Source organism: Amblyomma maculatum, chromosome 4 (assembly GCF_055883805.1).
Source record: "Amblyomma maculatum isolate TAMU_Amacu chromosome 4, ASM5588380v1, whole genome shotgun sequence".
In the NCBI taxonomy this organism is placed as follows: Eukaryota; Metazoa; Arthropoda; class Arachnida; order Ixodida; family Ixodidae; genus Amblyomma; species Amblyomma maculatum.
In genome coordinates, this window is record NC_139347.1 from 55,516,153 (window position 1) to 55,543,402 (window position 27,250).

A 27,250-nucleotide genomic window follows, 5' to 3' on the forward strand; every position below is an offset into this window, starting at 1 on the left:
TGAAATAAAAAAACGTTATGAAAATATTTATGGCTGTACAATCACTTAAGAAAGTTTTTAGTGGAATTTTGGGAAACAGAAACCATTTATTGACGACGTCTGCTTTTGCGCCTTCGCTACTATGGCTTTCGCGGTCTATGTACGCACCTTCAGATGATGATGATGACGAAAAAGAAACATCGCAGTAACGCCACTCCACGTACCCGAGAAAACCCGACTGTCCCGCAAAAAGTAGCACACCGGCCCATGATTCTTAGCGCGCCCATGGTGGCTGAAGTGGAGCGCCCTCAGCTTTCCCTCTAGGTAGTGTAAGGAACTCTATGCATTGAACCCCATAAGTCATAAACCAGACCTATAAAGAATGCCATAACACAATCTAGCAGTACTGAAATTGCATTTACTTCTATGGTATGCATAAATGTTCACAGCTATTATGTTCTGTACAATACTATACTACGAATGGAATCACTTTCATGTGTTGTCTGCTTGTCGTCGCTGTTTCTTTTTCCTGTCTTGTTCTTCTTGAAGTTTAAGCTCTTCATCAAGTCGTTCTTTTGCTCTATAAACCTGAAAACAATGAAACAAAATGTTTGGCTAAGGTTAATTTTTTTTTAGTACAAATCTACAATAACCATAAAATAATGTGTGTACTGTCAAGACATCCTACACATTCAGGTATGTATTGCATATTGGGCAGAGGAAAATGCTCTATCTTGTCCATTCAACAAAAATATCAATTGCCACTCTTAGACCAGGTTCACTACATCATTTCACTGTTATTATATAAAAGCTGTGAGCTCAAAAGTGACCGTAAACTTGGAACGTAAAACATGCACTGATGCCTGAAGGAACTGCAGTCTGTAGAGTTGGCTCCACCTACATGTTCCACTGTGCTGAATTTTTATCCATGCAGATTTACTAGTACGTGTAATCTGCATATTTCATACATGCATAATATATTTTCCTTATGTTTGGATGTACTTTGCAAAAGTTTTGATTTTACTATAAGCTCCAACACGCCACTGATACTGCAGAGGCTGAGACCAGTAATAGCTTTCTAAACGGTCACTGAATGGCAATACTAGATTTATTCCTGCAATTATACTTTCTGCACATAATAAGAAAGCTAACTGGAGTGTACATATCTATACGCACTAAACACCAGTAAACCGATGCTCCAGAGCCTTAACAAGCATAGCAGTTCAACAAGAACCATCAGCAAAATGACTGCATAGGGACTACTCACCATATGTAATAAGAGTAGCAAAACCAAGCCAGATCTAGTAAAAGAATATTTACTTAAAGCTGTCACACACAGCTGCCTGTGACATAATGAAGGCTAGCTCAGATCAAGCAATTTTTTACCTTTGACTGAAGGTAAAATGAGCCACCTTTGGTCTTGTCATTCACTTCGAACAAATGCTTGTAATTCTTTTCCGTAAGCTCACGGTCAAGCTTGTCAATATTCAATATCTGCATAGCTTCCTGCAATGGAACATGTCAGCAGTTTAGCAAACTGAAATAATCTTTCAAAAATTATCTCCACAGTAAAAATGTCTTCACAAAAATGAAGTCTACTTCTTTCCTTCATTCAATGAAGATCCATTACCCGGCAAGAAAGCGCCATTACAAGCTAGAGGTCCCTACAAGGTGATTCCATGGAAGGTCAAACTGCTTTTCTTCCTGGGAGGCTGCTTTGCGGACAGCTCAACCCGCCGGTCAGAAATGGCTGGTCGATCGGGCTCTATGTGAAGCAAAAGCCCGTGGACTCCTGGACTAGTAGGGGACCACCCTGGAAGACTTTTTTTTTTTGTTTTTATTAAATACAGTTGTTTCCATCCATCCTGCCTAGATATTCCAATTTTAATATACTTGATATATTTATACGTTATGCACACATTGTTCACTAAACTAACAGTGAAATCAGTTTTGTGAAAATGATAATATTTTGGAAGCAAAATAATGTAAACAACATTGTGGCAGAGCCCATATTTTTGCACACGGCATTTTTTCACAAATTAGCAGTGACTTATGAATCAAGAAATACAGGCAAAGATAAATATTTTTCCTGGTAAGAAAGAGTAAGTCAGGAAGTCATCACGTCCTCAAAAACTTTCAAAGAACACCTCAAGTCTCAAGTAAGGCTTTTTTCAATAATTGTTTTCTCCTCCACGACTATAGAGCATGTCTCTCTAAAGGCATAGAATATGCTAAAAGGAAGCATGAACGTTCTTTGTTGTGTATGAAAGGAAAGCAGGAGAAACATTGTCCAAGAAATGGCACATCTAAATACAGAAGTCTTTTCTTTTTTTAAAGGTTAACGAAAGAAACATCTCTAATTTTTTCACTTTCAGAAACAAAATCCACTTATAGCGATACCGTTTAGAAAAACATATTGGATATAGAAATTAACTACTATGGGACTGTCAGCTTGTCCATGTTTTCTATGATAAAATAAACCGCTTAAAACAATGCTATCATAGTGCATAATCAGCTATAATTAAATCTTGTCAAAGATCAAACCTTAAAAGAGACCAAAACGTGGAAATGCTACAACCACACTGGCCAAACCATGGTCACAACGCAAAAGCGCGGCCATGAAGAGCTCGCGGAATCAACCGAAATGTTAACTTGGTTTTGTGAAAGTGAAAACCCACGTGACTATGCACATAGATGCGCAGGAGAGGAAAAAATAAGACATTCTGAAATCTTTGGTGGAGCTGTAAATTATTAAATTCCTAGAAAGTGTTTCTCTTGTAGGAAACGCGCAAGGGCACCTGCATAGGCTACGCGTGCCGTACACAATTCCGCCAGTCAATGAAGCCAGACGCATCTTAGAATGTGATTATCTTTTTCCTTTTCGCTGCCACTGTTCCCTCGGTTCTGCAAGTTAATTGGATTTCCTGTCAAGAATTGCTTCTGGAAAGCTGATTTCATTTGGAACACTAGTGACATGAAGGTTCTCATAGCCTCCAGCGATGTGCTAGTGAGAGTAGCAAGTCGAAGCTTAGAAAATTCTTGAACACTGGTGATGCAGTTGGAAAAAATGAAAATTTCAACCACGAACCGATCCTCTCAGCTGCCATCTGTGGCAACAGCGACGATGAGCAGGAACATAAGCAAAAGAGTCCTTAATAAAGATACAAGTCCCTCTGGGGAATCATTCTTGTTAAAAGTCCCCCTCTTAGGATGTCCACTCTACAGTTTGGCACCCTACAAGGAGATGTGATGGATATGCCAAGAACTAGTCAAAGCTGACAAATTTTTTTCTTTAGCTCCCATTCATTAATTTTCTTGGTTTCTGCTTAGCTACTGCACTGTGGGTAGGAATTTCTACACCAATTCTCAATTTTATTTTCACTATTGCATATCGAAGGACTACAAGATGAGAAAATCAGGTAGAAAATTTAAGAAATTTTGAATTGAGCCTATGACAGAGTGTGGAAGTGTAAAACATTTCCGGCAAGCATGCCGATAAAATTTTGGCTTTTACATTACGCCTTATGAAACTCTCTTCTGTTCTAGAATGCATCTGATTATGCTGAAGAGAAACTTTGTTGTGCTCAGAAATCAGAAAATTTCAGTGAAAACTGTTGCTTACACATATTCCTAAGGGCAGCATCCCGAGCTGTCGCCCACACTCACAGATAGTGGCGCTGCTGCCTCCTGCTTACATCACAATTTGTTGGTCTGTAGTAATGTAATTAGGCATGTAGAAAAAAATCTGTGTTAGCATACAGGTAGCATTTTGAGCAGCAGCAGGCAGTGTCATTCAGGTGCTTCTCACAATGTTTGAGAAACCACAGGTTTCACTTGAGATATGTGGAGTTTTTATTGAACTCTTTTAGAGAGCGGTGATTTTGAGACAAGTGTTGGAGATATGCCCAACCTACTGTTTCTCACCTTAACTTCTATAGCAGGCAAATACATTTATCATGGCCAGTATATTTCAATTCATAGCTGATTGCAAAGTAGCGAAAATGCAGTGCGCATGGAAATGCAGCCCCTGCCATGATGTCATCCATAACGTTTTATTATGAAATATTAGCATTCTCAGAAATGTAATTTCACACATGGCCTACTGAACAATGTGTGCATAATATACAAAGTAATTAGGAATATTTAAAACAGGGAATATATATTTAGTTCAATCTCTCGTGGTATCACCCAACAATGTAATAATATGCCTTTATTGGTGGAAGTACAGGAGGGCACTCCCATTACAGTTCCACATTATGAAATTTAATTCCTCATGTGTGTGGCATGACAAGAGGTTATATTCCAATGTTGCAAGTTGTAGATAACTCAGCTTGATCAAAGCCACTTTAAGGATATGACTATGTACTGGGCATCCCAGGCACAGATCCTGAAGCTGTTTTGTTTGACGTTTGCACTGACATGGCAAAGATAAAGCTTGTTGTGCTTTTATACTTTACGGCACTAATGCCTTCACCACAACTCATGTGCTAGTCATGCCGTGACATGTCACACCAATGACTTCATGACTGCCTAGATATAGCGCAATAAAGTTCTAGTTCAGTGCCCAAAGTGATAAAAACTGTTTTGTCAGCAGCAATTATTGATTGTAACATTGAAACTGGGACAAGAACATTGTAAAGTCACTAACTGTGCCCCGTCTCGTAAGCGACGAGCACAAACAAGTAAAACGCCATCAGCAGCATTTATTTTACCAGTAACCGGTGGGATTTGAGAAATTCTCCAGGCATTCACTTCTGATTGGTTACTAACGCTGCTGAAAACAAACAAAATAAACTCTTCCTCCTCCTCTTCAATCTCAATTCTCCCTGCAATGTTCATTTTGGCCGCATCTGGGTGAAAGTACTAGTTGGTAAAAGATACAGCTCGAGCACCACGACCTTGAGAGTAGTTCCTTTTGAGGTGTCTTGTTCGGTTAGCGAGAATCCTGAAGATCAATGCAAAGAACTGAATCCACGACTCCGTATAGCCAAAGCAATGACTGATAGTTTGCACCAAGTAGGACAGAAAGGGCAAGCTAAGTATGTAAGATCGCTCCGCAGTTGTATATAGATCATGCTGGGGTTTTCCATAGTATTGAATGCGCCACTTAACCTGCCTAGAGTACGTTTTTTCTCTTGCTCATGTAGCTTGCTAATATGAACTGCCTTGAGTAAGCTCTCAGTGAAATGCACTCTTGTTTATATTCAGTAACCTGAAGTTTCACGCCGCAATTTCAGTGCGCTGGAAGGCTGAGCAATATTTGGCTTACATGCGTGATGAGTACCTTAAAAATATTGCCCAGATTCTTCCCTCGCTTGCAATCTCTTGCTGTACTGGGAACGTGCCGGTTTCTTGCAGTATTGCGGTAGGTGAAGCATGGACCGTTAGGAGCGCTGTATTTACCGAAAGACAGCCGAATAAGAAAAATCAACCGGTCGCTGTTGCTTTGATGCGAAAGTGTACAATAACGTTATATGAGCAATCAAATTTGGCAGCAGGGATAATTACACTGTCAGCTACTGGCAGAATAGACACTACTAATGCCATCAGCTGTGGCGGCAGAAACATCGCCAGGCAACTAGTGCACAGGCAAGGTAGCGCTGATGCAACTGGTAACGTTTGTGTCGAATTGTTTCATAGTACTCAAAAAGCGCGGACACACTAAACTCACCGCAACGAACACCGCAAAGTACGTACCTGCACACTCATACCCAGCTTGGCACTGGCGGCCGCCCTTTGGGTACTGTCGCCTCTCCCAGCACTAGCCTGTCTAGCAGCAGCCTGGCTTGCTGTAAACAATGTTTTTTTGCGCTCATTACGTAACTTTCAATATGTGCGTGAGAGAGAAAAGTGACCATTGCTCACCGGCATACTCTTGCTGCAGTGCACGCGCAAACGCTCGTGCTACAACTTGAGCTCCAACGACAACTATTTGTGCCAAGTATTTCGCCTGCAACAAAGCGGAAAGAGTGTAATACGCATCGGCACTGCTGCGCAGAACCTGACCCGAGCAAGGAAGCTAGAAGTTAAGGCAGCATGCTGCTGTGGAGGTTGAGTGATCAAATTTGACTGGTTAAAAAAGAAACACAATTACCATTTTCAATAAGTCACGAAAGCTGGAGCCGTAATGCGTGTGTCACTGTCATTAATATGGAGAATTTTGCCCGGCGTAGTAGTACAAACACTACGAATTTGTAGTCAAGAGATTCTTGCACACATGATGGGAAACGCCATTATGGATTGATACCACTGTCGATCGGCACAACTTGCCAACAGAGGCAACAGGTTCCGCTGCACCTCTACACTTCGTTGCTGCTCGACGAAGGCCCAGCCTTTCTGAACGTCTTCAAAACCTAACCATTCCATGATGTTTACTCTTGCTTACTCTTGATCCTTTCCGGGTGCGTCGTCTGCTACACGCGGCGCAGAAGCATGGAGCGTCCGGCGCACACGTAGCTGTGTACATAGACCTTGGCTGTTACGTGCTGCCGTTGCACTCTACACGGCTGCAGTGCAGTTATGACTACATTAACGACAGTTTTGGCTTCGAAGGCATGCATTACCTCAGAGAACGCGAGAGAAAGAGGAGTCGTAGTGGAGGGCTACGGAGTAATTTCGACCACCTGCGGATCTTTAACGTGCGCTCACATCGTACTCGTTAAAGATTCGCAGGTGGTTTAAATTTCTCCGTAGCCCTCCATTACGACTCCCCTTTCTCTCTTTTCACTTTCACTCCCAAGCATCCAGGTGCAGTGGTAAGACGCCCGACTACTGTGCCGGAGTACTCGGGTTCGAACCCGACCTCGGCGGCTGCGTTTCGATGGAGGCGAAACGAAGAGGCGTCCGTGTGCTGTGCGATGTCAGCGCACGTTAAAGATCCCCAGGTGGTCGAAATTACTCCGTAGCCCTCCACTATGGCTCCTCTTTCTCTCTGCACTTTCACTCCCACCTTCCTCCCTTCACTGCGGTGTCCACAGAAAACAAGTGAGACAGTTACCGCGCCTTTCCCTTCCTATAAATAAATCAGTTTTTAGGCACGAAACCATAGCGCCGTGCTAGCCGTAAACATGACATTGAAGTAAAAGTAGACAGGAAGCGTCTTTAACATGCCGCCTTTTGAAGCGAAAAGTTTCACTACGCTAGTCAGCACCGCGCTTCGCGTCCGAGCTCAATGAGCGTCCGAGACACCTGAACAACGGGAAGAATGTCTCGCTAACTCGCTAAACGATTCAGCGAAGCCGAGTTTGAAACGCCTAAAGCATAACCATTAGCTAAACCGTACGGACATCCATAAGTTAAACCGTAAGCGTACCTATACATAGCCTAAATCATAAAGCATAACCATAAGCTAAACCGTACGCATATCCATAAGTTAAACCATAAGCATATCCATAAGTTAAACCGTAAGCATATCCAGAGCCTAAATCATAACCCTAAGCTAAACCATAAGCATATCCATAGGCTAATCATAAAGCATAACCATAAGCTAAACCATAAGCATCACCGAAGCTTTTCGCTTTGAGATATCGAGGCTCAACCTTAGCTAAGCCCCAGCCAATTTTTTTAACATTAGAACTCTTCATGCTGGCCTGCATGCTTTGTACCGGGGGCAACGAAGCCTACCGAAACGGTTACTTGGAAGTCCGTCATTTGTTTGTGTCACTGACAGACGTCATCGAGATTAAAAGGTGGACACAATCTCTGTACAGAAAAGATAACTTACTTCGAAGTGAGCAATTTCTGATCTGCATTTAGAGAAGGAACTATTTTCAAGCACTCTCATGATAGTTTGTGTAGCAAGGCTATTTTTTTTGCTGGCACATATTTTGAACGCAAAAGGTATATACCGAAGAGAAAGCACACTAATAATCGCGCTGTCCCCTGTGTTTCATATGCCAAAACAGAACTTGTAAGATTCCCAGAGCCTATCAGTGTACATAGCGCAAATCGGACAGCTGAGCTGCACAAACGGATTTTGATTTGGATTATTTTGAGTTCGTCGCAGTACCAGCAATTCGAAGGAAGTTTGAGTATTTTCGCAACGAGAAATTAGACGAGCCATGAGGGCGAGGAAATTTGCTTGTTAAGAAGACTTTTGTGATTGGGCGGTTAATTGTCACGGCAATGATATTGCGCATAGAGTTCTTATATCATGTGAATTCAGAATTGATTTTGCAGAAGCTCTTCTCAAGCATGTCAGTGAAGCAAAATTGTTCACGGGGCTTCCAACTCGGAGCTGAAGCAATACAAAAACACATGCAACAAAAGATGGTCAGGGGAAGTTGGGAACGCTAACACGCATTCCCCACTAGACACAAAATAGGATTATGCTACCCATTCAAATATTTCCCAAAAGAAGTATGTTCTCCTCTGCATTGCTTGTAATCTTTCAGTGTCTATGTTGAAGTAGTCAAGTTCTGGTTGTTTGGTGCATCTCATTAGAACTAGACATCAGTGTTTATGACATTCCATTTTTGTTCATTTTTTTCCTGTTGCGCTAGTTAGGTTCACGCAATTAACTTCTAATGCCCTTTCTGGCAGTGTAGATACCTTGAATGTCGTTTTAAAACTGCAATCCAGTGCTAGCCTAAAATTACATTAACTTCCCTTACCAGCAGTAAAGTTATGTCCTTTTTCTTTTCTCTGTGTGTTTGTAAAAGGAGAGCTTGATTACTCGCAATATGTTTTTTTTAATAAATTCAAGCGCTTGTTCAGTCATTTCCTTTTGCAGTGCGCACGGCCATTCTCACTATTTCTCTTTCAGTAAACTCGTTAAATAACTCTTCACATCTGACGTTGTTTAAACGACAATGGAATATATATTTTTTACATTGCTATATACAAGAGTACGAAAGTGCTGATCCGGGGCTATGTTCCATGCCATACCTCGAAAGCGAAACATTAAGAAAAGCACTTCTAATTAAGCTACGACGGAGGCCGTTTATTCGCAATTTGTGTTCACTATATCATTTGATGAGAGTAGCCAGACTTCATGCTCTGCATGAACAGGCTGCCTAGGGCTAGCAGATTTCTGCATTTATTGGAAACCTGCGCAGCGCAGTAGTAAATGTGATACCCACAGCATTACCTTCCAAGGTTAGAGTGCTCCTATGGACTGAAAATTTCACAAATTTTTTTGCATGACAGGATCTATGCCCTGAAAGGCCAGGGAGTAAAGGAAGAAACGGTGCTTGTGAGCAAGCCGACGGCGCTCACACTTGTTTCACAGCATTAACAAGTGAATTTCGCATAACACAAACGCGTTCTCCAAGGTAACGCGTCGCTTCAAATCCAAAGTTGTCGTAATCTGGTTATAATTATACTGCAGCCCTGTACAGTGCAACGGCAGCACGCAAAAGCTAAGTGCGTGCTGACCGCGCCGCATGTAGCAGACAACGTGCCAGGCAAGGAGCAAGAGGTGACTGCCGCACCGCTAGTTCTCGCGACGGCCACCTGGGACACACTCCTCCGCTGGGCGGTATGGGGAGCTGTGAAGCGGAGTTTGTTCTAGTGACGTTGGTTTAAAAGCATTACGTGCTAGCGTGGCGCTACCACATGCAAATCACAATACACGCAGACAAGCAGTTTGCATTAAACGTTTATTGTAAAAAATATACACCTTCAAAACATCAATAGAGTATACACATACGACCGTATTTGCAGCTAGTTGGTTTGTTTTTTATCGAAGCACATATATACCTATATACCGGGACCAAGTGAGTAGATGAGTTAAAGGTCACTTCGATCATCGTCTGACTCGTCTTGTGCTTCCTGCGATGCCTTCTGTTTGAGCTGAAGGGCAGAAATGAAGCAAAAAAAATATGACTAAAAGGCACATCACAGAAATGTGTCCAGCGTTATGTTTAACTGGCCAGAAGAACAATCTAAGCTGCACTAATGCACTGATCTGGGCACCGGGTATACCAATGAAATTGTCAGGTAAAGTGCAAATTAACAGCAGTCATGCATGACAAGGCATTACAAAAGTAACATAGGATTACCTACAGCTGCACTTTTCCTTCTTGGTCACAGTTATCTACTAAGCAATATTATGACTTTTGGATTTCCATGTTTCTTCTTAATGCTGCACTTTCGCGAAAATTTCCTTGTGCCTCAAGGGTGCTCACATATTCCTGAAGAATTGCTTTTCCCGTCTCTTTAGCAGTGCGTTTCGCAACCCCTTTGAATCCTAAACCTCGGACAGCAGTTGTGGCCATTGTGACATTGGTGACAGAATTCATGGCGGCATCCACCACTTGTGCTGCATCTGTTCCATACCTGAAAAGAAATTGAGGTAAAATGTATGAATTTAACTCCCCTGCAACTAAAAAAAGCAACAAATCGCTATCTTTGACCACTCTGCGCAATGGTCAAAAGGGGAAAACTTGTTTGAACAAATATTTTTGCACAACACGTGATCAGAATATCACTTCGAAACTGTCATACTATGTAATAGGATGCTCATTTGGGCTAGTTGGTAGTGATTCATATTGAGTAGAACGCAGTGCAAAGAGACGATGGACAGAGGACCAAGACGCACACAGGCAAGCGCTGACTCGCAACTATTCTTTATTTAGGAAACCAAAACAATTACAGCTGGTTACTTAACACATAGCTCCCGCACACATGTGCAGAGTATCAATCCTGGAAGCCAAGCCATATGTCACAGGCTTTCCTTGCAACCGCTAGTAGGACAGCTTCCCTAAAAAAGCCAATACGAGCACATCATGTATTATCAAGAAGATTTCTTGGTGGAATCGAATGCTCGTGTGTGCGACTAATGGTCTGCACACTGTTTTCTTTAGTGCATTCTTGGCAGTGCTTCTTCATATGCGAGTACTCTGATTCTGAGAAGGATCTAAGGTGTTCCCTAAGCCAAAAATTAATGCACTGCCAGTTTGTCCGATTAATACTTTTTACATGATAGAGAGAGCTTGTACACCACAGAACATGTGCATTCCACATATCTAGATTTATGTGATATTGGAAAAAGAAAAGGATTGTTTCCTGTTAAGTTCTCGCACTGGTTTTTTATTATGCTGAAAAGACCTTCAGCTTATGTGGGGCAGAAAACATCACATCAACCTTCCTGCAATCTTTCTTAGATTATGAGCCATTCGATGTACATATGGAATTACAGCAATCTGTTTACCATCTTTACTTTTTCGTCTTGAAATTTTGGATTCTTCACGCAATGCTCTCAACTTTTCACAAATAGCTGCAATTACTCTTTTCGGAAAGCTTGCCTCCTCTAACCTGCCTATCTGTAATCTCACACTATCTGCTACACAGTGGCGACAAGAATTTGTTAAATTTGAACGTATGGTTGTCATTGCTATCCCATTTTTTACTAGTTTAGAATGCACACAGGCGAAACTTACAACTGGTTTCCTGAACCTTGGTGAATACATCCAGCAAACGTGTTCCTCCTTAAGATTAACTTTAAACTCAAGAATTAATTTTCCATATGCAGCTTATAAGTGAATGCCAGTCCTTTACCACATTCCTGAAAAACTGATAGTACGCAAAGAAATCGCATTTCTTGATAATACATGATGTGCTTTTTTAGGAGTTTTTATGGTTTTACAGCTGTCCTGCTACCGTTTGTGAGGATTTTTAGCCTTTGATGTATGATTTGGCTTCCAGGATTGCCTCTGCGAAATGTGTACGGGAGCTATGTGCTACGTAAAAAGCTATAAATGTGTTTTGGTTTCCAAAATGAATACGAGTCAGCGCTTGTCTGTGTGCATTGTAGTACTCTGTCCGTCGTCCCTTTGCGCTGTGTTCTACCCAATATGTGTCGCATGCAATTTCATGTCTTGACAAAGACATAGGAAGATGTCAGTTTATCATTAAAAACAAGACAGCCACGTGGCCAACAGAATAAAGAGGTACAGAGCACAAGTGAGACGTCTTTCCACCTGCTACTCCACCTGAAACACTAATACTGTACAAAAGCAGCCAATATAACGCTCACAGTGGTCTATGTATTGCAGACGATAGAGTAATGAATGGGAGTATCTAGTGCTAGTCAAGAAATGAATGCCTTACTTGTGACCCACGACCTCGACTGTCTCATTGGCAAGGCTGGCTGCCAAGATCTTGGCTGCATTTTCCAAGCCAACATATACGGTGGACACGCCTGTATGACGAAAATTGAACAGTGGACGGCGTCATTTATGCCTAAGTAAACCTCTTCTGTACGGGAGGTCAAAAGTTACTCCAGATGGATCCACAAATTTAAAGCACGTACACAACTGCTTTATGCTGCCTAGAGCAGAGATGGGCGTATACAACCGTTATACTGATAGGCATTGCACAGATCAGGGAGCTAAAGCACTGAGAAAGTTAGGAAAACTGCCTGCAGTGCCAGCTTGTCACTGCCAAGAACACTTGCACAAAAGCAGACAAAAAGCTGATGACTCACGTTTTTTAACATTAAAGTATTTCTTGTACATAATACTTTCGATAGTTAAAACCTGATAATTGTACTTCCGATCAATTCAAACATATCTAGTTGGCTGGCATTAATTTCCATCTATTATTTACATATTAAGGGCATTTATAGAACTATATCATGGCAGCACATCTGTCGCACACTGTTGGTAGGTAAGATCAAGGACTCCAGAAAAGGAATGTGAAAGGAGGGCAGTGCTCTCCTCAATCTTGAACTGTTTGCACTCATATCACATTTCTGACAAACGTTTCAATTCTAGGATACTATTAATATAAAAGCACAGTGGGGGCTGTGCTAGCTGCATCATAACCAGACTCTCAGTTTTTTATACGTGCAACATAAACCAATATGAGCACGCCTGTATCACTTTTCGTACCAAATAAAGCTTTATTTTATCTCAATCGAGTCTTAACAGAAGCCTTGAGTGGACAACCATGTTTCATTACAATAATTAGCAGAAATGAAAAAGACTATGCATAGACTTAATGCATTCTATAACTACTCGTTTGTATCTTATAAAGCTATCCATTTCATTTTCATTTTATATACGCTAAACAAGCATACTTCTGAACAGTCCAAAGTAGGAAGAAGTATAAACCAAAATAAATTATTCAGTCCTGACCCCCCCATATCCTCCTAAAAAAAAAAAAAAAGAAGAAGAAGAAAGTGTTCCAGAGTCACTGAGCAGATGGGACAGACACATGCCATACAAAATGCACCCAATGAAGTGCTAGTATCTTTCGTCAAATTTGATATCAACTGTTTTACTACACAGTTTAACATTCTTAACCCATTCGCTTTCAGACAGCTTTTTAAACACAGTGCCCTGACCCAAATGTACCACTTTCATGACATGCTTAAAAATCAGTACCTATTCCCTGCTACAGCCTTGGACGTTGCTGTGAACATTACATCTCACACCCTATTCCTGGAAAACCATAAACACACTGACCAGTTATGATCTTTTCATGTGCAGGCATTGCTCATTGACTGAAAAAAGTTAATTAGAGTTACTTTTTATGTCACAGTAGGAAGTTTCTAAATGTATGTGATGAGTCCATTTTATTTTCTTGAGCACTTGCCTTGGAGACCACCCTTGGCAATGGTGATTGCACCCTGGACCTTGCCCATGCTTGAAGATGGCACATCAGGTGCGCCCGCTACGCAGGTGTCACAGGCCACATTAGTGGCCACCAGTTGTGCCACCGTCACCGTCAGCTCGCCGACCTTGTTGGCTGCAGTAAGGAAAAAAAGTGCTTAGCTCTGCTATGCCTGGATATACATAGCGTAAGGCATGCACAGTAGCGCGGCGAAACTGTCGTAAACACGGCTCCGACTAAAGGTCACGCGTCAGAGAGGAAGCACGCCGGCTGCGAGGAGCACGCACCTGAGACTTTTGTGACGTCACGCGGCTTTCGCGCATCTGCAAAACTGGCGGCGCACACTCATGCGAAACTCAGCTCTGACCCGCATAGTGTAGTTTTAAGCTACAAAACATACAGGAACCAAATCAGTACCAGCATCTTTGAAAAAAAAGAGCGACGAATGGAGACTAACCCAGAGCCATAAGTATAACTAAGCATAAGATGGCTAAAAATGTGTGTTACGGAATGTTTACTGTCGGCCAAGTCCTGTGAATGCCCACAACAACAGTAGCCATTTTCAATGCAATATCCTCGGAGAATGTTCTTTTTTCTTCAATGCACTCCACGCATATCACAAGCAGACCAGCACTTTTGGTCACATGCATGCAGTGATAGAATCTTGGCCAAGTTAGCAGCATGCTATTCTTTATACTCTGAGATCAGTGACTGACTTCCCAGCTTGCCTATCAAAGACCCTCTGACCAAATTTAGTGCAAAAGCACCTATCCAGCTGCCCCTTTTCTCAAGTATGTGTAATGCCTCCTTGCCTGGTTGCCATAGCAACTGTGACACCAGTCGTCGTCGAGTCACCGAAGCAGTGAGTGGGATGACGGCAGACACAAAAAATACCTCTGCAGCAGGTCCCCATCCCCTACTGCTTCTTACGTGCCATTGCTCTTACGGCATATCTAATGGACCTTCTTGTGCCACCAGATTTCACCTCTTTCATACTAAAACTGTGATGCAACAATGTATGTACCAAGCGGAGTCTAAGGATCATACGGATAAGGTGAAGCAACAAGAAGAACTGAAGAGAACAATTGAGAGGTAGAAGATGGTACAAGCGACTGAAAAACCGGATACACAGGCTGACAGTGATCGATAGCATGTTAAATGTGCTGCTCAACCGGAACATTGTACACTAGAACCCCGCTATAGTAAACTTGGATAAAGTAAAGTGAAACTGAAGTCCCAGTTCATCTTCAATAGACGACTGTACATTTTCCCCACCCTTTTACAGTGTAATAAAAATCGGTTATAGTAAAGTGAGTCTGGCCGCGGAAACGACTTTCTATGAAATGACATTGCCGCTTGTGCGCTGCCTAGGATCATGAGGCCAATGAAAAAAAGTAAACAAAGGGTTTTGTTTTTTTTTTAAATGGCCTTACCACCAGGCTTAGCAGCATTCAGGAGAAGCCAACTTTATGCAGGCTTGGAGTATGAGAGAAAGCATGCAGCGCATAGGAAAAGAAAGTAAAGCTGTCTACAAACATGGAAAAAAAAAGCGGCACGGTCCGTTCAGGAAGTAAGAGAGTACAAGTGCAGCGAGAAATAGGAAAGGGAAGAAACAGTTGAACATTCGCAGCACTGTGCAGCATGGAACACGAGGCAGCAGTGGCAAGAACTGGAGGCGCGGCTTGTGCGGTTTTGCAGTGCCTGACTGCCGTGTGCATCTTTCATCCACTGCCTTTTAAAATACAGAAACACAGAAGATGACGCAGTGTTCATGCAAGGGTTTGATTTTCACATGAAATCAAACTCATTTGTAGTTGTCAAGCAAGAGGTACTTCCGCAAGATGTAAACAAAAAATTTTATACCTGAAAAAAGAAAATGGCATGAAGAGACGATAAGAGAAAGATAGAAGAGTGTGTTTTTTTTTTTTCATTAATCAATAAGACGTGTTCGGTAAGTAGCCATTTAATTAGCAGACAGCATCCTCAGGACCATGTCATCACCAACAACTGATATAGTAAAGACCCTGATATAGTAAACAGTCTTGCTGGTCCCAGTGACTTTACTATAAAAAGGTTCTACTGTATTGCATTCGCATGACCATTAGTTTAAATGCTCAAATCTGTCTAACTCTTTCCTTGCTCACAAGCGAAAAAGCCTAGCTGCCTTGCATGATTCCTGCAAGCAGCCATCATGGGCAAGTTGTGCTTGTGATGTTACAAGTCAGCTTGCGATTTTCCATGTGATGCATGTTCGCTAGCTCACATCGTCCCATGTACGAAATGCTAAATGAACTGAGCCTCGTGGCCATCCAGTACATTCATTTGCTATGGCATCAGACAGTGCTACTGCTCCCAAGATAGGAAGAGCACAATGTGCCCGCTTTCCACGCCCCTCCTCTATGCTTGATCTGATGTTTGGCATGGCAAGGCAAGTCTGTCCTAACCAGAGAAGGCTTTGGTAGAGTAGGATACCACTTGAAAATACGTCACTTAAACGAAGTAGTCATTTGTACGAACTTTATTAAACCCGCCACCAAAGCGTCGTTCAATGCAATGCAAACTCTGTTCAATTTAACGAAATTCAGTGTAGTGCGCATTTCACTTTTAGGAACATTTTTTGTGGCACTATTCTGCGTCTAACTGGTGAAATTGAGCACTTCGAGTACAGTCTACACTTTTGGTCGCACATTTTTATGTTGAGAACCGTGCTCCATCACCGCGTGGCGAAAAGTAGCCTCAATTTAGCTTTACACTGAATTTGCTACTTAATGAACTCGTAGCCAGCCAAAGCCCTAGCTGACTCTGCATGTCTAGTTGTCTCTGCAGCCATAGCCAGCTATAGCCAGAGCTTCAGTCCTACTAGCCTATCGTTCTAGCTCCAAGAAAGGTGTGCATATTCGTACTGGTTAACCATGAATGCCAAACGAAAGCACCTTACTCTCGAAGAAAAACGGGACATTTTACACAGGCTGGACTCTGCCACACCGACATTGCGAAGTTATTTGGGGTCCCAGCGTCATCACTGTCCACGATTAAGAGCCAGCGCCGAACAATCGCTGCCTAACCAGAAAGTGCGCAGTTCAGCTAAGCCGCCTTAGCTCGACCCTGCATGCAAAACAGTGTGCACTGGGCAAAAAAGTCGACACTTACTTCAGTTCAGTGAGCTTTCAGTTTGACAAACTTTTCCCTGAGGTCCCTTGAAAATTGCTTAAGTGAGGTTTCACTAGTGTGTGGTTTAGCAGGCTTCCCAGGGGCTTTCACCTATAGGCAGCAACTGCTACACAAATCTTGAATGTATCCCGCAAAGTCAGGCATAAATCTGTTTCATTGCCTCGAAACCTGCACCTTTATCGATGTTGAGTTGCAGCATCCATAGTATACTACTGATTGGAGAGCTGTACCTGTTCATACAGAACAGCCAACAATGTTCTGAAGCCAACACAGCTGCAGTGGTGAAAGGGAGATGCCATGCTTTGTGACTAGATTGTTCCGATTGTGTGACTATTGTAAATGTCACATAATTTGACTATTACAACTGAGCAATAATATAATGAAGTTAACATTTATGCTTTGAAAACAGACACCGAAGTTGCAGCTGCATATAAGTTGTCTCTACAAAAATTTTAGAAGATCAAAAACACTTTAGTTAGATACAAACCAGAAATCATGATATAGATAGCTAGCTGGTAACCAAAGCATGCCAAGTTTGGGTGACAACATACTGTAAGCGATAGCATTGCTGAAACCGGGTTTTTGCCTCTAAGCATTTCATGCTGGGGACATTTAACCTCCACTGTGAAGAGTATGATGCGACAGCGTCAATGGCTCCCGTCTGCAGCTCCTTTGAAGATCTCTGGGCACGTACATGCCCTTTGCTGCTTGCTCAACAACAAATCCATTAACTAATGGCTATATTATCTCACATATACTCAAGTGATTACAATCAATTAGAATTACAATCTACCATATCATATGCAAGACCAGCTGACAAGGATATAAATACCCGCTTTATCCAAGCTTCACAAACATGCCTGCATGGCCTAGGAGTAGCATGTCTGACTCTGGATCTAAGGGTCCCAGAGGACTGGACTCCCATCTCGCCCTCCGATCTCAACAGCGAAGTCAGCATTGGCAGTGTCTGCTATCTTTGGCCATGTTATGTGGTCTCATGACGTTGTGCAACCTACTGACCAGTCAGGGCCCGGCCATGTCACTTGCCACAGGCATGCTTATGATTTTTAGATCATGTGTCAACAGCGACAGGCAAACGGGGCCTTTAACACAACTGCTTTAAAAGAGAACCCGCACACATCCTATTACACATTCGCAGGGTCATGTTTATGTAGCGCAACATCCAATGCACTGCCTCATTTGAAATAACATTATGATATTCCAGCAAGCATATAAATGTACACATAGGATGACTGAAATAATGAAAGAGGGTCTGATTCAGTGACATTGATTAAGAATGACACGAAGAAACTTCTGCAAGAATGCAGAATCAGTTGCAATAAAATTATAATGTTATTCTTGTTGATAAGACTGATTTGGCAAGACTAGTACTTTGCAGAATGGCACAGATGGACTATCAAGACGGTTGGCAGGAAACTGCTGAAAATTTTTTATCACTGAAAATGTGCACAGTTGCAATGCAACACCTCCATAGCATTGAAGGCAAGCCCACATACTTATTTCAGCAAACATATTTTTGCTGATCCAGCATGTCTGGATGCATTGAAAGGAACAGCCTTGAAAATGATCATTTCAGAAAGCAGTTCTTGGCTAGTGGCCATTCCAGCAATGAAACAGCTTTCTCGTTACCTCAACGGCGTTGATAGAAGGGGCACGAAAAGGACGTCGATTACAAAAAGCACTGAGGAAATATCATACGACTTACCAACACATTCTGTGACACTTCGCACCGAGCCCGTTACAGTGCGCAGAATCTCGAGCCCTTGCTTGACTCTTGGGTCCACCTTCATAGGCTCGGGGTCCGGTTTGAGGTACTGCTTGAGCCGAGCCGTGCCCATCTTGAGAGCTTCACCAGTTGCAATGGCACCCTTAGTCAGGCCTTTTGACAGAGCCTCTGAACCTGAGGAACAGTGGGGTGAACAGAAGAAAGACAGTTAGTTTATGTGATCGCTAAGTTTAGGACATTTATTTCATACTAAGTTCAAGCATAAAATGAAAATGAATACCATTATCATATTCCAGCCAAATACATGAATGCAATGAAAGTTCAAGACATCAACTTCAAGCCATACTGACCACTGGTTTAGTAGAAAAATGAATAAACATTGGTAATAATAACTTTACAAAAAGATCTTAAATGTGGCCTGTATCCACACTTTAATCTTTTCAATGGAGACTCTTATAGCCTAAGTCGCTTCGGAATGTTAAACCATATAAACCTAACCAAACTAATCTTTTCAATGTACAAGAAAGCTAGCTGAGTCGCTTTGGGACGTTAAACCCCACAAACCAACCAACCTACAAGAAAGCTAGCATTAGAGCTAAAGATGGTTTTAAGAAATATGAGGCAACTGACTTCTGGTAAATGCTAAGATGCCTAACAATTTTTTACTAGATAGATTTAGTAGGGCGGAGACGAACTAGCATCGACGCATACCGGTTTACCGGAGGTCTCCTAAGCACGCACAGTGGCCAAACCTTGGCCCTTCCCTGCCATTGCATGTGTGTGGTGTGCGTCCGGTAAACTAGTATAAGTGAAATCTCGATACTATGAACACCACATTATTGAATTTTTCAAATTAATGAATTTTTTAAGAATCCAGAGCAGATTTCTTACATTTTCAATGTAAAACTATTTCAGAATTACGAATTGCAAAATAACGAATATTTCAGAATAACATACATATTTTATTTTTTCTTCTGTAATTTAGGAACATCAATATTATGAATTCGGCAATATTACACAACATATACAACAGAAATACAGCAAAAAAGCACGGGACATTACAATAGTTAATATTAAATGAGCTATTACACGGCATTTTGTTGTAAACAATGTTTAAATGATTGTAAGTTTTCTTCAGTAGCGATGTGTGATGACAGGTTATCCCAGTCTATTACTGTGCGCGGAATGAATGATCTTGCGCAAAGATATGAGCGGCAAGTCATGCTTTGCCCTTTATTATTGTGATCACGGCAAGGGAAGAGTGCAGGGGGCGGCAGAAAGAAGTCATCATGGAGGGTGGAATGATAAAGTTTATGAAGTAAGGCTAGGCGAGCAAAGTAGCGACAATATGATAGTGGTTCCAACTCGGCACATTGTTTTAATGCTGTGACAATGCTGAAACGTAACTGGAAAATATGAAGTGAACAGCACGATTTTCCAGGGATTCAATGCTGTGGTAGAAGTGTATTCAATTGTGGGGCAGATAAGTGTCTTATAAGCAAGCTTTTTTAAGTGTGAGGGTGCATGCTTGAGGTTATGTCTAAGAAAACCAAGTGCGCAGTTAGCTGATGCTAAGATGGTGGTTATATGGTAATGCCACGTCAAGTCAGATTGAAAATGAACTCTAAGGTACTTGTAAGCTGTGGCCAGTTCTACGCTAGCGTATTAACCCTTTCACTGTCATGAACGTACCGGTACATATTCGCGTTTCCTCCCCGCAGTGTCAATACCGTACCCGTACGTATTCTATCTTGCGTTCAAATCTTCGCGCCTCACCGTAAAGCTACCACGCTTGGACTTGCTCCGCCATCTGTTGAATTTTTCTACAAGCTGATATGCTCGCTCCGCGCCGATATGACACATATATGGAAGAGTATGGTGCGACCACGCCCGCCCGTTCTTTGCTCGTGGGAGGGGGCGTGGTCGCTCCGTGACACTACTCTCTCGAGCGAGCGATCCTTCGGCGCGCGCGTGCGGTTATGGGTTCAAAGTTTCTTCTGCCATCTGCGGCAGGTTTGGAGGTTTTTATTTTTATTCTTTGTCGCGCTTCCGCTACGGCGTGGCAAGTTCAGGGCCGCACGCGGTTGCCTCTCTCCGACTGACATATGACTCGATTGCTGCATTCGCTCTCTCCACACGCCCTCGCTTGAGGACAGCTTGCCGTTAGCAGCAGCAGCACACGAGTGTTTTAGCCTCTTTCCATCTTTTTCTCTTTCGACCTCATAAATCTTTATGCTCGTTCTCTGAAACCAAGCCGACACTGGGGGTGCGTCCCGGTCAGAAACAGCCGATAGTGAAAGGGTTAAGGAAGTAGATGAGAAAACACTTGCAAGCCACGTGCACATATGACGGCAGGGTTCTCAAACATTTTAGTGTGAAAGCACTCTTTTCACACTGTCAAACCTAACTAAGAATGTCATGGTCTGTAGCCAAATTGTAGAGAGAAAAAAAAAGCGAGGTGCATTTGAACCCAGGAATTTTTCATAGAAAGTGAGTGATCAGCACAGCTGATCATTCCATGTGCTAAACTGTAACACGCTTTTGCACTATGCATTGCATCTTCATCAACGGCACGCTACCCTGGAGTGCCTCTCTAGGCAGAAGGAGAATTCAGCTTTTCCAGCACTTTGCTCTACTGAAAGCTAATGTTGGAACCTGTACACTTAGAGCAGCTTGCAGGGTAGTTAATATTCTCACGTGACAAAGCGCTAGTCCACTTGGATCAGTTAGAAAATGCTGAAATTGTTGTAAAGTTCTAATTCAAGTAGCAGCTTTGAGGCGCCATGTCCACATATGTGGACACGAATAAAATATAAATATTTTTGCATAATCTTTTATATCTGAATTCTGCTTAAAAAGTTTTTTCTTTCAAAAAATTTAATTGCCACCTGAAGGGGCTATACATGGGCTGGTAGCCTACGCTGCAGTGTCATACCCTTAAAGGCAGAGCTTAAGTGTCTTCCATAATTTTTGCATGGAAAGGTAAGTCCACATGCCATGGCATGGCACAATAGCTAATTGCAATCATGTTATACGTTGTTAAGTTCACCTTGCTACAGAATGCCTTTTCCACTGTTAGTAGCTACCTATCCAATAAAATTATTAGAAGCGATGTACAGGTGTACTCCATCTTCCTAGCAATCCTGAAGACTACTGCTACTGCCATTCCTTGTGCTCAATGCTGATCACGCGTCACTTTAAGGATTTTACTCATCAAGGGTAGTTAACTGTCTCAATATAAAGCGAAAACAATGTACATCGATATGGACAATGGCAAAACCAACTGCACTTGCTTTTTTTCACTACAGATGTATCAAAGAAGCACTGAAATCCCTTCAGACATGAATGAAAGTAGCAAATTAAAGTTGAAGCAAGACACATACACACCTGCTACAATGCTGTCAGAGACCTTCTGGCTGAAGGGAGCCGACCGCTTTAGTCGGATTAGCGCAGATTCAGTCCCATACATGCTGCTGGGCATAGCAAAGGTCTCTATCTGCATGGCTGTCAACTCCTCCATGAGAGACTCGAAAAGCTTGTGCATTTCAGGTGGTAGATCTGGAGGTAGCAAGACTCCCACCGATGCATCTGGGGAAGAAAGTCAAAAGACGTCCTGTTCAATCCTGGGCTCAGGATTTCCAAAGCTCTTTTCAGTCTACCTCGGCCACCAGCTACAAGGGAATCTGTGCTCTGTAGTTAAGGCACTCACACACATACAGAAATGGCTTGGCATGGTTAATTTAGTACATGGTTTCGAAGGGCCCACTGACTGAATTAATAGCATAGAGGTACGATCAACAATTACATCAATAACAAAACAGTCCATCAACGGTGAACACTGCCACAGACCCCAGCATTGAACAGAAAAATGCCAAATACCCCAGGTGGTAGAAATTTCCAAAGCCCTCCACTATGGTGTCTCTCAAAGCAGAGTCGCTTTGGGACGTTAAAACCCAAAACCAAACCAAACCAAACACTGAGGTCCCTAACATCATTAGTTTGGTCTAGGGGAGAACCATTACACAATTTTGGCAGAGCTTTGCACAAGTACAGGTATGTGAAAAAGTAGAGAGAACAAGCAAGATGCAGTTACGGTTTTTTAAAAACCAACCACTGTTTCTGTAGTCTCTCCACTTTTTTCACGTGCCTATACAATCAAAACTTACTTGTAGCATGATTTCCTCACAAACCTATGCTCTATTCATCCGGTGCTTTTTAATACTAATCCATTTCAAAAATAGCGTCATTTCTACCCAAATTGCAAATATTTCTGATGAAATAGTCTATGCAAGCATGAAAAAAAGTCAGCTTTGCGATGCAAAACAACCACTTTCAATTATCTACATGAATGTACAAAATTTGTTATAAAGCATTAAGAGTTAATCCAAGAAACCACTTTAGCGGGCTAGTTGGTGCATGAAGAAAGAGGATGAAAACAGTGCAGAAACAAAGACGTTTGATTTGGTTGGTGGAGTTTAACGTCCCTAACAGATGTCGTAATGGAGGGCTCGGGAAATTTCGACCACCTGGGGTTCTTTAATGTGCATAGACATTGCACATCACACGGGCGCCTAGGTTTTCACCTCCATCGCAAAACAGCCGCCGCAGCCGGGATTCGGTACTGCATCCTTGGGCACAGTAGCCGAGCGCTCTAACTAGTACTGCACCACGCCAACATAGCAGAAACAAGGACATGACAACACAGCACGTCCTTGTTTCTGTGCAGTTTTCACCCCCTTTCCTCATTACGAGTTATTTTTGCAAGGCGAAATACTCACTTTTATTTTTCTGCACGTATACAGGAAATTTCATACAAAGAATAACAGTAGTTGTTAATTGCAACAGTGAAACATCAGGAATTGTCAAATGCACCCTCAAGGGATTGTGCGTTTACATTTTTCAAAGATGCACATTGCACTAGAATAACACTGACAAAAAAAATTACAAATCTGCCCAAGCAATAACGTTGCAAGCCATGCTACTAAGTTCACTGTTTCGTGGAATGTAATTTACTGCATTTGCTAGTTAAGAGAAAAGAAGAGATTTCAATTTATCTGAAACACTGCTAGTAGCACTGAACTGGAAAAGTTGGTGTGCACAATTGTACACATAACAATTGAAAGCATTGCATTCAGTAGTGCCCAAGATGCTAAGAAATTTTCATTTTGATTACGGGGAAAAAAAAATTCCTATGCATCAAAATGAAAGTAGGCCACTCAATGTTCTCAAATCTGCTTGGTGGCTGAAAGGTATGTGATTTATCGAGGCATGAAGGCTCACTCTTTCTGTGTCCCTCATAGCCAGGGTCGCTTTGGGATATTAAAATCTACACACCAAAAGGTATGTGATTTATCGAGGTATGAAGGCTCACTCTTTCTGTGTCCCTCATAGCCAGGGTCGCTTTGGGATATTAAAATCTACAAACCAAACCAAAATCTTTCTTTAATTGGATTGTTATGTTTAAGAGGCAGAGAATGCAAAAGCACAAATTTTTAAAAACATCTTCAAAATTAACAGTGCACTTTTGAGGACTTGGACACAGCATGCATGCTCAGTGGAGTTTCCTCTATAAGGAGCTTGCATGAAGTGATGCATGCTGGGTAATCCGCCATGATGTTGTCGCTGGCAGCAGATGGCAAGCAGCGCAGTCAGGCTGAATTGAGCAAGTGCCTTGTCGTTTTCGACGATTCACAGAGCAAACACATGGCTTTTCATGCGCTGCTCTTACGTGCATGCAATTGTCGGCTGATACCTGAGGAACGTACGCGTCAACGCTCTGCCCGAAAAATCGGGAGCGCTTTAGAGAAATGCAAAGCAGTGCAATGCGGACCAGTTGAAGCTACGCTTCTTCAAGCACGAACGACTGACTGCACTATGCGCCTGGATCTGGCCGCCTGTCGACATCGCCGACATTGATGATTTCAGTTCTGACGAGTAGTTCGATACTTGCCAGGATTGGCGTCGATCTCGCGTGTGTTGGCCCATGCAAGTCATTCGCGTCGGCGTCGCTAGAGGGATCCTTTGCCTTCTCACCCTGGTGCAGACATGTTTTTGAAATCCTGACAAACCTGCAGTCAGTCTGTTTGATCGCGCTAGCATCGTCTGTGCGCACTACGCGACCATATAGACAGGCTCTGTGGCAGTGCCGTACTGCGTTGTCTGCTGCCGACATCATCATGGCGGATTACCCAGCATGCATCACTTCATGCAAGCTCCCTATATGATACGCACATTCGGCAGCCATTTTCTGGCCTTCTTTCTGGGACCCTTTAAATGACAAATAGGAACACAAGGAAATGCAAATGAGTGCACATTGCAGACAATGACAAGAGAACATGCATTCCTAAAAGGTATGCAATTGAAATATGTTTTACCTGACTTTCCCATGTTTGTTGATCATATCTGTCTAGAATGATGGCCGCTCCAAACTACGCTTGCAATGTCTAGTGGCAGTCACCAGATTCGAAATTACTTGCACCACAAGTGTGCGTGTTGCAGAATTCACGGCTGACCGAGACACAGGCCCAGTGTGATATGTGGGTCACAAGCGCCAGTTCTTTATCACTGAGAGTAGTGGGCGACCGACCCACAAATGTGCATGACAGACATGCATGCACGCCCTCAGCAATACGGTATTATGCGCTGATATAGTGTACATCAATATCTTGGTGACCCGTGAAAGCCCCAGCATCCGCGTTTGTAGTACTGTTGTCCTGCCAGCCTTGAAACTGATGGCTGCTGCCAGGCATCACATGTGCAGTTCATGGCACATGTGATGGCACATGGCACAAATCATTCTAGGCAAGCTTGATCAATCCTGTATATGGAAACCCTATATTGAGAAATCGATTTCAGTTATCAGTTCAGTGCTTGACTGCCTTCCCTTGAATACTGATCTGTTAGTGGCACTGCAATTCCAGAAAAGATATATGTATTCAGTGGCCCAGAACTCTGCCTTCAAATTTACAAAACCTGCACTATTTTAGCTCATTATGAATAGACACACATACAAAAGGCAACCTGGGGTCAAATTAAGCAACAATCACATCACAAAAACTCACAAATCTATAACAAACAATATTCATTCTGATCAACGGACCTTACAACTAATAGGAATGTGGGCTGATTGACAGGTTTGCAAGTTTTTGTGATGCGATCATTTCATAATTCAACCTCTGGAGAAACAAGTGATGACACATTCATATAATCAGTATCAATAATTCTTTGTACAGGAGCACACAAAAAGAACTACATCATGATCTTCAACGAGGAGTGACTGTACTGGGCCAGTAACTGTTCCTTACCAGATTCTTTCAGCTGGGCATCGATGTTTGGGAACATGTATGCTCCGTAACCTGACTTCAGGGCAGGGGACTGCTTTGGAACCAAGGGGTAAATCCAAGTGCCTACTTGCAACCAAGCTAGTGGAGACTTCTCGTCGGGAAACATGGCATCCTGTCTTCCTGGCAAGCGGTACACATGAAGGTCTGTAGTCTCAGGTGGTGCCTCAACCGCTCCTCCAGCCGAGACATAAAAAATCTGGAATGACAAGTTGGTTAGGATTATTAGCTGTCATAAACGCAAACACTGTCAGGATGAATGGCTAGTACCTCACCCCCTTAACCCTTGCTTCAAAAAGAATAAATAAATAAAATAGCGACGCTCGTGCAATTTTCAAGTGGGAAACCTCATGGCCCAGTTCTGCTGCTTTGCTACCATGGAGGAAGGAAAGAACTTGCTACCAACGAATGTTTGCTACCAACGAATCCTGCTAAGCATAAGATGCCCGAAGGTGCCTCGTATTGATATGCGAGGTGCTAGCTCCTCGACATAAAGCAAACGATGAACAGACAACAGGGTGGGATGGGGGCCTCAACTAGACCAATATATAAGCATTTAAGGCCAAAGCACAGACTTCATATTCGCGCTACCTGGACACCAAAATCGATGCTGAAGAGCTCCTCTGCTTCCCTTCGTGGCGGACGGGCGGCCCCTGCGCTCGTCGCTTCTTCGTAGGTAGGCGGCCTGTCTCCGTATAGCGGTGCTCCGCCGGCCGCTTCAATGGCGATCAGCCGAAACTCGACTTCGCCCTTGATATGCTTCATCTTGCGCTGCATGGTGCGCGCCTTGTCCCAGTCCGGTCCTTTGCATCCGGGATGATCACAGTCGAAGTTCAAACCTTGGCTCAGCTTTTCAAGCCCCTTGTAGTACATCTCGGCCGCTAAAGCGTTCTCACCCTTCTCTTCGTAACTAAGACCCTGAGACACGTACAGGAATGCCTCGTCGTAATGCGTTTGAAGGTTTTCGAGAAGCTTGCCGACTGCGCTGGGTACCGTGCCCTGCTGCATCGCCATGGTCAACCTTTAGGACACTGGAAGTGATGTACCGAAAAGAAAGACAGGAAGCGATGAACCTTCCCTTACCTTAGAATGAGCAGGGTAAACAATGGTGCAAAGGCATTATCGCTCGCCTTTGTTAATTAACGAAGATCCCGCCTCACCTGATTGAGTCAGCGTTGCCCTCAATGGCTATATATACGCGCGCCTTACACAGCAGACTGTATCAGATAGGAACAGCTCCGCTAATGAAAGGCACAGCTCCGCTAATGCAAGGCCGGGTGGCACGGGTCCAAATCGCTGCGGCTTCTCATCTGATCGCGCGCCACGCGAGCAGAACTTGACGCGCGTCATCTTGTGCCGCGCGATGCCTTGGCGATGCGTGTTCACGCCGCTGTTACAGTGCTCTACCGCTGTCAAGACGACTCGGGACTCCGCAGCTGGGCTTTGCTGGGCTCCG

The 27,250-nt window shown here is 43.0% G+C and overlaps 1 protein-coding gene across 2 annotated transcripts; it reads right to left on the reverse strand.

Moving 5' to 3' along the window:
• Positions 1-377: 377 nt before the first annotated feature.
• Positions 378-27,250, reverse strand: LOC146191096 (spartin-like). Of its 2 annotated transcripts, XM_084601565.1 has the most exons (12): positions 26,955-27,248; positions 26,386-26,825; positions 25,759-25,993; positions 21,842-22,042; positions 18,434-18,628; positions 13,519-13,671; positions 12,031-12,121; positions 10,107-10,257; positions 5,845-5,929; positions 5,677-5,768; positions 1,366-1,485; positions 378-567 (listed from the first exon to the last, which is right to left on the reverse strand). In XM_084601565.1, the coding sequence occupies exons 2-12, from the start codon at positions 26,806-26,808 to the stop codon at positions 472-474; spliced, it is 1,842 nt and encodes a 613-aa protein (XP_084457691.1). In that variant the 5' UTR covers positions 26,809-26,825; positions 26,955-27,248; the 3' UTR covers positions 378-471. The 2 variants fall into 2 exon arrangements, with proteins under 2 accessions (XP_084457691.1, XP_084457690.1); XM_084601564.1 differs by lacking the exons at positions 378-567; positions 1,366-1,485; positions 5,677-5,768; positions 5,845-5,929 and adding an exon at positions 9,562-9,771 and having other exon boundaries at positions 26,955-27,250.

Bases quoted from the DNA above. Each gene is read 5' to 3' on its own strand.
- LOC146191096 (XM_084601565.1), bottom strand. From the start codon at position 26,808: ATGGCGATGCAGCAGGGCACGGTACCCAGCGCAGTCGGCAAGCTTCTC. The intron at 22,043-25,758 runs GTAAGGAACAGT...TTTCTTCCCCAG, and splicing joins TGCCCAGCTGAAAGAATCTG to ATGCATCGGTGGGAGTCTTG. The intron at 12,122-13,518 runs GCAAGTGCTCAA...TTCGTCATACAG, and splicing joins TGCCAAGGGTGGTCTCCAAG to GCGTGTCCACCGTATATGTT.